Here is a 16,578-nt window from a genome sequence, read left to right as displayed (position 1 = left end):
TCGTTGTCGGGGGTACTCTAATTTTCAAAATTTCAAAAAACTATTTTAGGTTAGGTAAGGTTAGGTTATAGACGAGGGAGCTGAGCGCTGTGGCCACAGATGTTCATTGTGGGGGGTACTCTAATTTTCAAAATTTCAAAAAACTATTTTAGATTAGGTTAGGTTAGGTTATAGGCTAGGGAGCCAAGCACTGTGGCCACAGATGTTCGTTTTCAGGGGGAACTTCTCAATTTTGAAAATATTTTTATTTCCTAAATAGGATAATTGAGATATTCATTTAAATTTAATACTGTTGGTATCGTGGATGGGTTTCCCGGCCATAGTTTTGGTAAACATCTTGGCACAAATATTAGAAAATTCTACGGTTTTTAATGTGAAACTTTAATATTTAAATGTTTTCTGTGTGTACTCTCTGAAATCCCGCGCTCTTTCGTGCGGCCACTCCAATTTTCCCCCCCCCATACCCTGACATAGTGAAGTGAGTCAAAAGAGAGTTTTCATTGGTTGCATTTTTTTAGCCAATACCATAATCTCCTTTCCCCCCAATAGCCAATAGCAAAGCAGATTTTTTTTCAAGTGAATATAAAAAGGCTGAGTGGACAGAATATCTTTAGTCGCGCAAAGCTTGTGGTCCAGAACTGTGTTTCTGTTGTACTGGTTGCCATGCTAGACTATTGAGGGCTGAGGCTTATGTCTCCCTACACTTACCCTCCCTCCAACCCCTTTCTTCCTGTCTAACATAATAACATTTTACAGGAAATATTATTTTGTAGTCGGGGGAGGGAGGTAATCAAATTATCAAAATTACATAATCACTTGCTAAGAGGAAAATACCAAACATCCTATTATATAAATTAAGTTTTTTTGTCTGTTGTAAAGAATCTCAACAATGAAAACTCTCTTTTGACTCACTTCACTATATCAGGGTATGGGGGGGAAAATTGGAGTGGCCGCACGAAAGAGCGCGGGATTTCAGAGAGTACACACAGAAAACATTTAAATATTAAAGTTTCACATTTAAAACCGTGGAGTTTTCTAACATTTGCGCCGAGATGTTTACCAAAGCTATGGACGGGAAGCCCATCCATGATACCAACAGTATTAAATTTAAATGAATATCTCAATTATCCTATTTAGGAAATAAAAATATTTTCAAAATTGAGAAGTTCCCCTGAAAACGAACATCTGTGGTAGCAGCGCTCGGCTACCTAGCCTATAACCTAACCTAAAATAGTTTTTTTAAATTATGAAAATTAGAGTACCCCCCACAATGAACATCTGTGGCCGCAGCGCTCAGCTCCCTAGCCTATAACCTAACCTTACCTAACCTAAAAGTTTTTTGAAATTTTGAAAATTTGAGTACCCACCTGACAATAAACATCTCTCATCAACAGCGCGCGCAAAAAAAAGTCACAATGATCTTTACACTATCTATATTTAAACTTTTTAAACACACAACATGATTGGTGGAAACGTTAAAGGAAATGAGTTCCTCAAATTCAAACTTATTCAGACTCACCAGCGCACAAAATTAAAACCTTTTACTGCCCCCCCCCCCTCCTCCTTATTTTCAGTTCAGGGATACATCAATTACTAAAATCAGTCAATAAATAAGGAAATTATGCCCCAAAACATGAATATCCCTGTAATAAGGTTTCCCTTCTGGTATACTGGATTTACTTGATTTACCTCACTCAACTTTCTGGCGTGTTGTACAGTGAAAAAACTACCCCCCCCCCTTATTTTTGATTTTCTTCAAAATTAAGGGGGGGTTAAAAACTCCCCCCCCCTTATTTTTGATTTTTGTCAAAACTAAGCGGGGGGGGGGGGGTTTCGGTGCTCCGGTCTTCACATGTAAGCAAGCACCGAAATTGGAATTGATGTAGAATATACGTAAATATTATGACAGGGGAAAAATTTTCATCAAATTAGGTTGCTAATATGTACCTCCATTATTGGTTAGTTCGTTCATCCAGTACGAGGGGAGGGGATGGGTCAAAGAGGATGGATGAGCGGTATCGTTATTTTAGCCAGCAGCGAGTATCAATTTATTAGAGTGCATGCAAATTTGGTGCAACATCCCAGTAATAATACATCGATTATCTTAGCTCTAAAATGTTGAAAAATTTCTTTCTTATTTATGTATCCACCCACCCCAAATTTCATTAGTTCAGTAGAAAGATCTAAATGACGTAGACAGTTATCTGAATATCTATTTAAGTAAATCAAACAACAAGTTGTCATGGGGTAGGGGATATTAAAATGATCTTATATCCTAAATTCGTGTGAAAAGATTTGTATTTGTTAGTCGAAAAGTTTTTCAATCCTATCAATATGCTTTTATTTTTCTGAAGCTAACGATTTTAATAAACACTAAACTGGATTCTCCTTCATAGGGAAGCTTCCTAGAGTATTTGAGAAGGTTCAAGGCTATTTTTTCTGCCCCCTTCCTACCAGAATACAGAGTCTCTAGATGCTAAAAGAGCGTAGCCATTAGTAATGTTAAATAAAAAAAAATTCAATTGCAGATCAGACACCTTCCTCCCTGGCAATTTTGGAGAAACGTCCATCATACTTTTGTTTGTACTTAATAGAAGGTTTATACTTTAAAGTAAACAAAACACAAAAAAACAGGGATATCAAGGGATAGAATACTTTATAATCCCCCACCCCCTTTATAATAAACAATATCACCATAGACGCCCAAGGGGGAATGATAAAGGAGTATTAAACCCCCACAATCTTTGTAACCCCTCAAAATTTCAAAAAAATACATTAGATTACCCTCCTCAAACCTTTGAAACCCCTAAAAAAAAGCTTAAACTTCCTAGAAAATTAACCCTATTGTTCGTTTGATCAAGATTGAATAATAATCCCTCAAAATTTGTAAATCCTTATAATAAAGTAAGAGGATGTCTATTAGTCTCTGTGTTTGTATGTTTGTACCGAAGGATCTCGCTAACCGCTGAAGCGATTAGGTTCTCCTTTACAGGGTAGCTTCTCATAGGTCCCGGTAAGTTTTATAACTATTTTGGGTGAGGGTATCACACCAAAAATTCCCTCCCCCCAAAATTTTTTTTAGGTACTTTTAAAATCTAAAATAAAAAATTGGGTTATCAAATTCAACCCCCCCCCCCTCAATTGCCCCTATAGGCCTCTAGGGGGCGTAGTCGTTAGTTAACAAATAAAGGAACAAGTTTAAGGGTCAGTATAATGTCCCCTCCCTCCCTGGGAAATACAGATTTGGAGAATTGAATAAAACCATCTCAAGTACTCAGCTTTCATTCGTTTTAAAAATGTTTACTGTAGACAGGCAACGTCATTAGAATTGGAAGATTTCTATTTGTTTTGCTTTGCCCTGACAATAGTTATTTAGCGCATCGTATTATAGACAGCATTCCTTGGATATTAAAATGAGAAACTATAATATTTCAACCAGTTTTGTTAGACCCGAAGGGCCAATGGCACGGGCTAAAGAACTGGTCTTAATTTATGATATTTCAATATTCGTGAAAAATTGCCTGAAATACGATGTTATACATAATTTTTCATTCTGGCTAAGAACCGGTTCCAATCTAACGGATAGCAGTCGGTTTCGAAGCCAAACTGAAAACAATTTTCTTGCGGTGCACCTATTCAAAACTTCAGGTATATCAGTAGGCATGGTATTATCATTAAAAACCTGTGTTTGCAGAGCCTCCGCCCCCAGCTAACAGTATATGTCGGGGTGATATCTAAATATAAAAAGTCAAAATATTTCAGACTTAATTCAGTTTAATGACAGAAACACAGTAGACCGATCATACGAAACGAATGCGGATTCCGTGTTATCCTCTTAGGATTTTTTTACAATTTTAAAAATTTTGGTATCCCCCGACAAAACTACGACTCTGGCCTGAGCCTACCCAATGGCATACCTAGCCGAAGCGCACGGCCCACAACCCTGCCTAGCCGCAGCACTCGGCCCCCTAGCCTATAACCTAACCTAAACTAATTGTAAAATATATCATTCTCGGACAGTGTCATAATTTTGTCAAGTGGGGGGTGCGCTGGGTTATCAAAATATTTAAAATTTGATTTTAAAATTGGCGGATTAATCCAAAACAGATTCAGTTTGCCATTCCTGTTTATAATACAAGCAACACTAAAGAAGAGTTGCTCAAAGACTAAATAAAGAATGTTTTTTTTCTCAAATTTAGTATTTCAATTTTATATGTGCAGCTAATCTACAGTTATTTATGCTTATAACTTACAACAAGCGCAACTCCTCTATAGATAATACTTATAACTCACCATACAAGCTGAATAAAGTGGAAAGTCCACCCGACACAATAGTTCCGCCATCGGGCTGTCAGACATTTTACAATTACAAGATTTTTGTCAAAATTTTCTGAAATAAAAAATAATAACAACAACATAACTTTATCATAAACAATAAATAAGGTCATTCTAAAAAGAAATCTAAAGGGATAAGACAACGGACGGACGATGATATGATGGACATCCCCAATGCAATGATACAAAAAAATTTCTTCTGTAGATTACAATTAGTGGTTGAAACGTTTGGACACTCAATTGAATTTATTGCACCAACTGAACTAATCAAAGGGATAGTTTCACGAAGTGCATTTAAAAAAAAATAGTGAACTGTAAGTTTTTTCTATTTTAAATAACGTAGTAGTGCATAATATAAAGTTATTGATTAAAATTAAAAGATTTGACCAGGGATTTTCCTTAAAAAATGAGTTTTTCATTTTTATTTTCAACTTCGTTGCATGTTATATATGGCAAAAACTTTATAACTTTATGTCATAAATACAACTTTAGATAGCATTTACTAGTTAATAGAACTTTTTATACAACAAAATTCACGTGACATAACAACAAAGAATGACCAATAAAATATTTAGTATAGTACTTAGAGTAGTGATCTTTTTATATGTCTTAGTAGAATATATTAGGCATTGGATAGATATGATTGTGATAAAGAATTTTAACATTGACCTGACCGAACTGTTTTTATTTGACAATATCTAAAATAGTTAGTGATTTGCAACATAAATTACATGAGAATGGTTTTATATATATTCTTTAGATTCTTTTTTAAAAAATAAAGAAAACCGTCCGGTTTACTTACAATATACACACATATATATATCCTGTCATATAATGAACCGGACGTTATTTTTTATGTTTTTTAAGTAACTTGTCCCAAGGGGAACCCCTGTTCAATTTTTTTATAACTCTTGTGAAACATGTGGAAAAAGATTCTCTGATATTGGTGTTTTGGCTATACATATTTGGAAAAAAATAGACCATTCTCATGTAATTTATGTGGCAAATCACTTTAACTTTTTTAGATATTGTCAAATAAAAAAAGTTTGGTCTGGTCAATGTTAAAAATTCTTTAACATATAATCATATCTATCCAATGCCTAATATATTCTACTAAGACATATAAAAGTTCACTACTCTAAGTATCTTAACTCTTTAAATACACTTCGTAGAACTATCCCTTTAATAAAGGTCCCCCAAAGTTAAGCTAACGAATCAGAAAACGTTATTATAAAACTTTGGGAAATAGCTTAATAACCAGCTCAATGTCCCCTCCCTCCCTGAATTCAAAGTACCAATTTAGGGATATACCCACAAGATCTTATTTTGGTTGTGTATAAAACTTTGGTGACCAGAATTATTGCAGTCCAATATTCCCTCCATCCCTGACAATTGTCTTAAGCAGGTATTAGTCTATTTGCAGAACCCCTTGCAAAAACACCTTATTTATTATTTATGACAAAATTTTAAGCAGAAAAAATATCATCACAGCACTTGATAGTTTGAGATATCAAATATAAATCTAACACAATATGCTAGATATCTAAATAAATTTCTAGGCACATCCATTAGGATATCTCTGGCGGATATCAAATTATAGATATACTTTTCTCTTTCTGCCAGTGTATTTAGAATCACTCCTGACATCTTTACCCTGGCGTCTGGCTTTCTCTTTCTTATCCTGAAAAAAAATGCTTCATAAATATAAATATCTGGATGATCAGTACCTTAATTAGACACAGTTTAGGAATAATTCGACTAATTTTATCGATCTTAATAAGCTATATTAATCAATATACAATTACTTATTGTTGAACCATTTTTCACGTACTCTAATGTAAGTGATATCCCAGCTAAAATAACGACGCCCACATTCCCTCCACCTTCAAATGAAGGAAAGTTCTAGTAATTTTTTTTGATAGTTTGTGCCTGATTGATTATCTAGCGTTATACATCTATTTAATGTTTAATATATAATGAAGACAAACAAACATTCTGTTACTTGTATAATTATATTAATATTATTCTGAAATGAAAGTAAATATCTAACCTTGATCCAATCTTTAGTCTTCTTTGCATTCTTACTTCCACGGATTTGTTTTAGCCTGGTCATTGTGAAAAAATAAACTTTTTATCAGGGATCTAAAGGGATAAGACAATAGCCGATAGATTGATGTACATACCAAATGATTCACAAAATTTCCACTTCCAACCAATCAAAATTAAAGTCCCAACACCATTCAAATTCACACAAGAAAAAGTATACCAACTCATTTTGTTTGTGGTTCAGCAAATATATTGTTTCTATGGTTATCTATGTGTTATATTAAAGGTGCGTACGGTGTCTGTCTATTACTGAAGATATCTGTTTTATTGGCCCTAGGCCTATTTTATCAGACAGATGTTCCCTAGATCCGTAAGAATCGTCTTATTGTTGTAAAACATTCCCAGATCATTTGAATCTCAATGTTTAACAATTTGCGAAGCAAAAATACCATTTGAAATTGCCGAAAATTAAATATTTTGTTGGAGTAAAACTTTGGTATAACTTAAAGTGAAGTGGATAAGAAGAGGGAGAAAAAGGGGAAGGGGGATGAGGGGAAATATTCACTTAGAATTGTTTGTCAGAATCACATTCCCTGGATATAATGACTAGGGAAATATTGCTATTGAGGATAATACAATGTTCCTCTTTTAGTTTGTCAATTCGTTCCATCAGTAGGAGGGAAAAGGATAAGGAAAAGGGGGTGGATGGTGGGTATCGTTACATTATCCAGCTATAAGTAACAAATTATCAGTGCATGCTAGAATATCATTCACTATCCTAGTATTCTAAATTTTTTTTACATTAAATTGTTAAGATTTTTACTTTTTGTGTAGGTTTACCTACCTTTTTATACTAATTCTAAAATTGTTAATTAATCGCATTCATTTTTTCTGTTTGTTTTTAAATACTGCTTATCATTTATCAATATCTATTTCTAATTCTAAAAATGTTTATTTATCACATTCCTTTCTCTTTTATTTTCAAATATTGCTGATGTTTGTTCTTCAGAATGCTCGGTACCTAAAATAAAAAAAGAATTTAAAAACACAAATAAATAAGAGAGAGGGGGGGGGGGAAGTGACACTATTTGAAACAAAAACTTAAAGTCAAAGGAACTCAACTAAATGAATGGTTACAGCTCTAAGATTTGGCATGGCAGTAGATTTAAAGAGGTACAATATGGAACTGTGAAAAAAACGGCGGCTGCACCGCCGCTCCCGCCGAAAATCGCCGTTTCCCAACGAAATATTGTTTGCCTCTTTAAAGCTTCTGCCATGCCAAATCTCAAAGCTGTAACTCTTTATTTAGTTGAGTTCCTTTGACTTTTAGTTTTGGTTTCAAAAAGTGTCACTTCCGCCCCCTCCCTTTATTCAATGATCCTTACATAACAAGTAACAAGATGCATGTGTGTCTGTCTGGCCTGTACCAAAGGATCTCGCTAAACGCTGAACATATGACTCTCATAGGTCCTGGTAACAAATACGCCAACAAATACCAAAAAATATTTGTTAGAGCCGTTAGGCGGCACTACTGTTTTACAAAGGTGCCGAAACTTTTTCTTTCATAATATCTACGTATATTCTATATATTATCTATTGTTAGAACTAAAACTATTGAGTAGCTTTGTTGCTAAACAAGATGATAGCTTACCTAAAGCTTTTGGCAAAGGTTGGTTTCCACCCGTCATAAGAACTAGGAAAAATTTCTTGGCTTTTGTACTGTTGGGATAGTCTATCAAAACACCGCCAGTAAAACCCGCTCTCATAGCCTAAATTATACACAGAGGGATTGGTTAATGGAGGGAAATATCTGTTTTATAACCACCAGGGGAACCCGCTCTCACAGCCTAAATTATGCATAGAACAACATCAGATTAGGGGATTTTTTTAGAAAAAAATAAACTAGAATTCTGTTACAATTAGATTACATAAAAAAAATTATTACCTGAGATGTTATTAATTCAACTTGGTCTGAAGAGTCCGGGTAAAATTGAAACACAGCCCGGCTACCTCTAAAATTAATGAATAATTTTTTAATATAAAACTTTGGGTATTAGTGTATTTTACAATCCAGGCAATCAATCAATCAACAATCCAGGCTTAATTGTCTCTTAGAAAATATCAAAAGAATGTTAATCTAAAAATACCTACAAAAGCTTTCCTTGAGTTATTCATAAAGCTTTTGTTAAACTTAGTGGCATTCATTTTTAGTTTTTTAGTAGCCAAGATACTTCATAAACTACAATGAAAAGTCGGTTGTCAGTCGATCGTCTGCAGTATAAGAGAGGCTTCTTTTTTGGTGTGTGTAAAGATTTCTTTCATAATAAGCATCTACATACTTTATAAATCTCTTTATATATAATAAGTCCGTCTGTATAAAAACACTGGGACAAATAGATTTTTTTGGAAAAAAAATTAACCCTTAATTATATGTTCGTCTGTTTGTCATTTGCCGCTATTTCATTCATTTTTAGTTTTGCTAATAAAGGAGGCTAAAATCCTTGTTTTGGAGAGGTAAAATTCTTCAAAAATATTTAAGAATTTCTTTAAGCATAAAAGATCTATTATTTACTTACTAAGAAAGGAAAATTATTCATACTAAAATTTTTAGGTTAAAATAAAATATCAAAAGCATGAATCTCTGAGTTAAGGATAAATAAAATTTAAGTAAAAAAATGTTTTTTTACTACATAAAATATTACTCAATATACCTATAAATAATTCTTTGTCTGTCTATCTATCTAAATAACCTGCTAAGACTGGCATATAGCATAGAAAAGAATGTATAAAGCCTTTTCACTGGTTTATGTTGGGTTTTATATTCTATCTTTCTATCTCTTTACTCACTCAACTATCTATCTATCTATCTCTCTAAATTACCTGCTAAGACTGGCATATAGGGTAGAAAAGAAGGTATAAAGTCTTTTCACTGGTTTATGTTGGGTTTTATATTCTATCTTTCTATCTCTTTACTCACTCAACTATCTATCTATCTATCTATCTAAATTACCTGCTAAGACTAGCATATAGGGTAGAAAAGAAGGTATAAAGTCTTTTCACTGGTTTATGATAAGTTTTATCTCTATTACACAGCCATTGCAACGCACTAAATTAAAAATATATTTTAAATAGAAATTTTTCTAAGCCAAAGCTTTTCTATAGATAAGAGAATGGATTTATTACTTGGACCTTGCATCAGATTTTCATATTCTACAATAAATTGAACACTGTAGCGGGCTAAAATTTTAACAACCAAGTACGGTAAAAAATTAGAGACCAATGTCTTAAATCTCCATAGCTGTAAAATAAGAGTAAGGGGGAGGTAGGTTGTGCTAAAATTTCGTTAAAGGTGTAAGTAAGCTTCCAGTCAAAAGCGATTATTAAGTCTATATTAACAAAACGCATACCTAGTATAATTAAACGCATATTTAATAACATTGATTAAATAATCGCTTTTGATTGGAAGCTTACTCACAATTTTACGGAATTTTACCCGCAACCTACATTTTCCCTTTGTTCTAAACGACATATTTTTTTTACAGATCCAAATCATAATAATTAGACTTCAAAAGCACAGGATTTTAAAACCTGTTTCTCAGGCCAACAAAACTGAGGTGGATTCTTTAAAAACTTTTTGGCTCACTGCCCTACTAAAAATAATGAGGGTCGCTAAAAAACTTTGTGAAAAATCCTCCAAAATAGCATAAAAAATCTACAAATATTAACCAAAATCATAAAAGGGTTATTGACATAAGATTTTGTTTAATTTTTGTAGATTTTTTATGCGATTTTGGAGGATATTTCATAAAAAAATTTTAGCGAGCCTCATTAATTTTAGTGAGGCAGTGAGCCAAAAAGTTTTTTTTTTAAGAATCTACCTCTGGAATTAATCCTATGACTTTTACTTACATGTATATTCGCGGAAAAATATCTTAAATAAAATACGATGCAATGAAAATATATTAATGAATGCAAATAAAAGATATAGCAATTAATTTTATAACTTAGATACTTTTGCCGATATATATTTTACAAAAAATGATAAAAATTGCAAAGACAGCAAAATAAGAAAAATAAAATTGATACCTACGTAAATATCTATATTTTAGCAGTTAGAGATAATATTAGTTTTGTAAAGCTAAGCAATAGGGATATTAATATCAATTCTAAATGTTCAGCGCAGTAATATTTGTCTTTATTATGAAGCAAAGCTACACTATACAATTGTTTGTCAGTCCATATTACTTGATTGCTATTATAGATAGATGCATAAAAAATTTCAAATTAAGATGTTAATAAGAAATGAGCATCTACTCTATAACTAACTTTTTGTGCCTCCATCTATTATACTAAAAAACCTTAATTGGGGAATTTTCTCTTCTATTATTAGAGATAGATCTGTGAAATTTATTGAATATCTACTTTATATCTATCTTTGTCTTGCAGCTGTTCTAACTATTTATTAGCTTTGCTACTTAAGCATGTTGCCATCCTTGTTTTATTTTTTATATACATAAGCAGTTTATGTATACGTTGAAATTATGAAAATTCTAAAATATTTGGAAAAAAATAAGAATACAAATTAAATACAAACATATGACAAAAAGCTTTAAAAGGGGAAAATTGACTTAAATAGGAATTTACACTAAAATCCCCCTCAAAAGCCCCATCCCCCCCCCCTTATCTCTCATTGTAAAGTATCTAGGTATCTATCTATCCTACTGTCATGTCCACCCAACTATCTATCTATCTATATTTACCTGACACTAATAGCCCCATCAAAAGCTCCAGCCCTGAAGGGCATCCCCTCCCCCATATCTCCCAGAATAAAATCTCCTTCTGTTTCTCTTTCTACAGCAACCTAAAACAATGATTTCAACATTTTAGGGGACTTGGGACTGAAATTAAACTAATACCTGAAATTTATTAAACTTTGGGTATTAGTGTAATTTACAGTAAAATATCCTCTCCCTCAACACTATATTTCAACACATAGGTATCTTCATGTCCATATAACTTCTTTATCTATCTATCTATGTATCTAACTATCTATCTAATTAGAAAAAGTGTTTATGAAACAATGAGTACCACTACAATTTTTATTCCAATGTCCCATTTCTTTGTGTATCTTTCTACCTAGGTACCACAACTACCTTACTATAGATATCTAACACCTCTCTATCTAGCTACCTTTAACATGGCTGGAGCAATATCAATCCCCACCCACATATGTCCAGCTTCCTCTATACATTCTCCAGAAAGACCTAAATAATTGTTTATAAATAATAAGGACTAAAAACTCTAGGTACCTATTAAAGTTGTAAAATTAAAAGATTCACAATTTCACACTAAGTGCCCCCCCCCCCCTCCATTTTTATTTAAAAATAATTTGAAATAAAGGGGGGGTGGTACTAGTAGTTTTATGTCTGACCTCTTTCATAAAAAATTCCCAAATTTCCCTTTTCATTAGTGCTTAAAAAATCTCCGAGATTAAAAAAAAACATGTAGGTATAAACAGAATCTTTAGATAAAATACAATTACAATATACAATCCAATATCCCCTCCCTCCTTGTATAGAGTATAATCCCAGGGAGGTAAGGCTAATTACACTGGTATCCAAAGTTTTATAATTCCATTATCTTATTCGTTGGTTCTAAAACTTTAGGCACTCTTGTTAGTTCCAAACTATTAGTGTCCATACAGTTCAACCAATAACTTGTTATACAAGAGAAGGGGTAATTTAGCTTATCCTCGTTGGGGGGGGGGGGGGGGGTTACATTAATTTATCGTCCATTGTCTTATCCCTTAAGATCCCTGATATAAACCTCAGCTAACCTGAGCCACATCCAATATCCAGAATATAGGAGCAGGTATCATCTGGCAGAGCCAGCAGTTCCAGGGCTCTTTCTGACATCTCTGATTGAATTGTCATAATTCTAGATAGATAAATAAACTGTTAGATATATAGATAGATAGAGCAATTTTCAGATAAAACTAGAGCTGAAAGCTCTGATTTAATTAACATTGAATGATTCCCTATACAAAAGTGTCTCATCCTACTCCATGATGACTTAGGTCCAAACCCTAAGAAACTAAGGCTTAACTATAAATCAATTTAATTAACATAGGACTAGAAAAACGAAAATAAAAACAGAGCTGGATCTTTAAATCGTTTTTATAGTGCGCTGAATCGGGGCGATTCAGAGGTGAACCGTAGGTGCGCTGGTGGTTAGCCACAGCGCGCCTATAAAACATGGATTTTTATAAGATTTTCGGCGCGGTGTTGTTAAATCGCCTGCGCACTCACTAAAATATCGATACGTGCTGATACAATTTTTTAACTTAAACTGGGCCAGTACGGTGTTTTATATAAAAAAATATAAAATTTATTTTAAAAATAACTATAAAATGTTTTCACGATAGTTTTGCAATAAAATATTAAACTAATTTTAAAAAAATATTTATTTAATAAATATGAATCCCCCGATTTAGCGCGGCAATGCCACTAGTTGAGTACCATTGCCGCGCCGGTTCGGCGCAACTGACCGCGCTGAATCGCCCATGCCATTTCAATTTAAAGATTGGTATTTAATAATTTGATGGTGCGCTGAATGAATCACCCCGGTTTAAATCACCTATAAACGATTTAAAGATCCAGCTCAGGTAAATCTCAAAAAATCCAGCCAGTTGAGGAAAGGCAGTCATAGAGAGAACATGTCTCTCTGTGCAAACATTAAAATAATTAAAAATGTGATACTAGTGAGTGACTAAATCAAACACATTTCAAAATGAAACTAAATTTTTTTTTTTTTTGCTAACAATTGTAGCAAGTTTTTTTTCAAAAGTACTCAGATCAACTCACAAACACAAAAGGTAAAATTAGTAAAACAAACATAAAACAAAAATATTATGATATATAAACTGAAATACTTTTTTCATATCTGGTCAACATATAAACACAATATGCCCAATCCGCTGCTAATCAGACTATACTCTTACTCTTACAAAATAAAACTTTTTAAAATTAGAACAATCCCAAAAAAGAATGTTAAAATTGTTAGGGATGCACATTACTTGTCTGCAGGACAAGCCTTGATTAGAAGCTCCAAGTAATCCTTACTTAAACATCGAGAGAAATGGATGCACACAGAAAATAAAGATATTTATGTTAAGTACCTTCCTTAATAAAAATGTTAAATATTTCTTTATTTTCATATATAATAATTCATTTTAAATAAAATAACAACTATTTCTTTTTTACGCAACAAGAATTTGCTTAATAAGCATATCAAATATAACATTCATAAATAAAACAAGAATTTGCTTAATAAGCATATCAAATATAACATTCATAAATAAAAGTTTAACACTTTAAATTTTTTAAAATCATCTAATTTATTTCAGGAAAAAAGACTTGTTATCATAAAATAAATTACTTTAAAAGACAAATTACTAAAAATACTAAAATTACTAAAATACACTAAAAAAAAAAAAAACTAAACAAATACCTAAACTACAAAAAATGACAAACATAAAAATAAACACTAAAAAACAAAATACTTTACAAAAAAAAATTACACTTTGAAAATACACTATAAAATAATACACTTTTAAAGTAAAAAATATGCAAAAATATAGACCTACATCAAAAAAACTTGACTTAATTAAAAAATACTCTCAACACAATAAAAAAATGAAATTATCAGCAAAAGTAGGTTTATATCAGCCTTCCTTTTCTCATCTCATTGGAAGCCTGCTGGTTTTCTTAAGCTTGGTGTAGCTTTAAAGCACTTTAAACTGTAACCCTGTAAATTTAACCTGGTCAACTGTAAGACTCCACTGATTGAAGCATATCATAGGAGGGTGTTGACCATGGTCTGCATGTTATATAAATTATAAATTTTTTATAAAATTGTAATCTTATCAAATGTAGATTCGAAAATATATATTCATTCATTATTACATAACGTATTGTGTGTGCAGCCAGTGTTTCTTAGTGTTTGGAACTAAGTAGTCATGGAGATGTAGTAAGGATTTTATGTGTGTAGTATAATATATTTCAATAATTACTGGACCAATTGAGTTCTCCATCTTCAGGAATGTTCACCCATGGCAAGTTATGGTTTCAGGCTATTATTCTATCCTTCCTAACCCTTTCATATACATAGCCCACTGCGGCGCAGCCGCTAGTTTAAAATACAGTACATTAAAATATCGGTTTATAAGAATAATGCAAATATGAGCTGTTTTGAAATAATACTAATTTTTTTTTTTAAATATCGGTAAAAAGAAACATTAAAAAAATAACATCAATATTTAGATATACTTTAACCAAATATCGAGAAAAAAATTATTTATGCTGTGTTCTTATATTACATTTTCAAATAATATTTGTTATTTCCATATGAAATGAATCTCTTCTAATATCGGAAATTATTATGTCATTTTTTATTTCCTAATATCAAAATGAATTTATTATTATAAATATTGTTAAAAAGACAAATAAGAGAGAATTTTCTAGAATTATGCTTATGAAAGGATACCTAATATGTTACAGCAAATTTTTTTGCGGAACTATTATCGCATTTATTGACAGTTTTCCATAGATAGAAAATATAAAAACTTATAGGATCTGCTTATTTATTTTTTCTCGTGGAAAATGATCTATAAAAAGATACGATACATGATTTCAAAGTATGGCTCAATACCGGTTCGAATCCAGCGGAATCAAAGCCATCCTGTATATTTATCGTATCGTATTTTAAACAGCTTTTCGCGCGGATATTAAAATGTACAATTAAAAATTACAACCAGTTCAATATTCGTAGAAATCTGGATATAACACTTTGTTATACATAATTTTTCGGTAAGGCTAATAACAGGTTCGTATCCTGCGGATATTAATCAGACTCGAAGCCATACAGTTAAAAAAAGATACCTGGTATTTCTTGTATATTTCTCTGCCTCCCCCTCCCCATAGAAAATCTCCGGGGGTGCTTGATTTTCAGGACGAGACGACATTTTTTTCTTTTTTTTAAGTCTGAAATAATTTTCATTTTGGTTTTTGGTGGATTTTTTCAATTTTTGTTCAAAGATTTTTTCATATTTTTTGAGGATTTTTTTTCTTAAACTAAAAGTTTTAGTATCAAATACATAGGTATTTAAATATTAATATCATTGACTAAAAGATACAGTTTGGATTTTAATCAATAAAAACTTCTAATCATTTTTAAGATTAAAATTTGTGGAATTTTTTAAGTTTAATTAAAATGTTTTTAAAGGTACAAAAACTGTTTATTTTTATCTTTCAAAAAATGTTTATCACCGAGCCTTATTATCAACAAAAATAAAAGTAAAAATCCAAAATATCTTTCAAGAATTAATGTTATTTTTTTAAACAATTTAATTGCTTCCACATCGAAATTTCAAGGGATAAGACAATGGCCGATAAATTGATGTACAGCCTCAATGATGTAAAATAAAATTTCCCTTAATATAGATTACAATTAGTGGTTAAAACGTTTGAACACTTAAATAAATGAACAAATCAATCAAATTCATTAAAGTTCCTAACGTTGTTAAGCCAATACAACGAATAAGAAAACGTTATCAAAAAACTTTAGGGACTAGTGTAATAAACTGCCCAATGTCCCCTCTTTCTCTGGTAATTTCACTGTACAAAAAAATACTCAAAGGTACAAAACAACAATAAATCAGAAATAAAGGGGTAGGTCAATGCAAGATAAATTGTTATTCTCCCCAATTAAAAGATAGTTATTTATTGCATCGTATCATAAACAGCTTTCCGCGGATAGTAAAATGAAAAATTCTAACACAAATTTTAGTTTCAATGGCTCCCATGGACCGAAGGCCCGGGCCAACTAAACTTATATTGATTTTAAGATTTTTATTTTATTATTCGTGGAAAATTGTCTCTAAAACGATACAATACATGATTTGCAGTATAGCTCAGAACCGGTTCTTATCCAGCGGAAATGTGGCGGTTTCGAAGCCATAAGGGAAATACCAAGATCTGTCTTAGTGACACTGGAAGTATCAAGAAAAAATTTCCAGATTAATATCCGCTTGATTAAAACCGGTTCTTACACCTACTGAAAAATCATGTATAGCATGTATGACAGTCAACGATTATTAAAATGAAAACATAATATCAATACGAGTTAGTTTTTAAATTT

At 32.0% G+C, this 16,578-nt stretch overlaps 2 protein-coding genes across 5 annotated transcripts in view; both read right to left on the bottom strand.

Moving 5' to 3' along the window:
• Positions 1–4,420, bottom strand: part of LOC145334262 (guanine nucleotide-exchange factor SEC12) — a 38,503-nt gene extending 34,083 nt beyond the window's left edge. For all 4 annotated transcript variants that reach the window (XR_013884781.1, XR_013884782.1, XR_013884783.1 and 1 more), the window contains exons 1-2: positions 4,294–4,420; positions 3,683–3,734 (exon numbers count right to left, since the gene is read on the bottom strand). Coding sequence is in view for 1 of the 4 variants with exons in the window: in XM_080179640.1 (XP_080035766.1) it covers positions 3,683–3,734; positions 4,294–4,359 (118 nt within the window). In the remaining 3 variants the exon portion in view is untranslated. The remainder of the gene's footprint in view (positions 1–3,682; positions 3,735–4,293) is intronic.
• LOC145334264 (18S rRNA (guanine-N(7))-methyltransferase) lies at positions 4,387–16,570 on the bottom strand. The gene is made up of 10 exons (XM_080179644.1): positions 15,321–16,570; positions 12,218–12,318; positions 11,572–11,645; positions 11,142–11,242; positions 9,392–9,487; positions 8,327–8,393; positions 8,033–8,150; positions 7,350–7,402; positions 6,386–6,442; positions 4,387–6,016 (listed from the first exon to the last, which is right to left on the bottom strand). The coding sequence occupies exons 1-10, from the start codon at positions 15,401–15,403 to the stop codon at positions 5,930–5,932; spliced, it is 837 nt and encodes a 278-aa protein (XP_080035770.1). The 5' UTR covers positions 15,404–16,570; the 3' UTR covers positions 4,387–5,929.
• Between the last annotated feature and the right edge of the window lie 8 nt (positions 16,571–16,578).

This window comes from Acartia tonsa, chromosome 12 (assembly GCF_053477335.1).
Source record: "Acartia tonsa isolate MP-2025a chromosome 12, ASM5347733v1, whole genome shotgun sequence".
Lineage (NCBI taxonomy): Eukaryota > Metazoa > Arthropoda > Copepoda > Calanoida > Acartiidae > Acartia > Acartia tonsa.
Note: the sequence above shows the minus strand (reverse complement) of the source record. Positions and strands in the feature narration are given on the sequence as shown.

Bases quoted from the DNA above. Each gene is read 5' to 3' on its own strand.
- LOC145334264 (XM_080179644.1), bottom strand. From the start codon at position 15,403: ATGTCGTCTCGTCCTGAAAATCAAGCACCCCCGGAGATTTTCTATGGG. The intron at 12,319-15,320 runs GTATCTTTTTTT...TTATCTATCTAG, and splicing joins AAATATACAAGAAATACCAG to AATTATGACAATTCAATCAG. The intron at 9,488-11,141 runs GTAAATATAGAT...TTTTTAATTTAG, and splicing joins GATGGGGCTATTAGTGTCAG to TGCGTTGCAATGGCTGTGTA.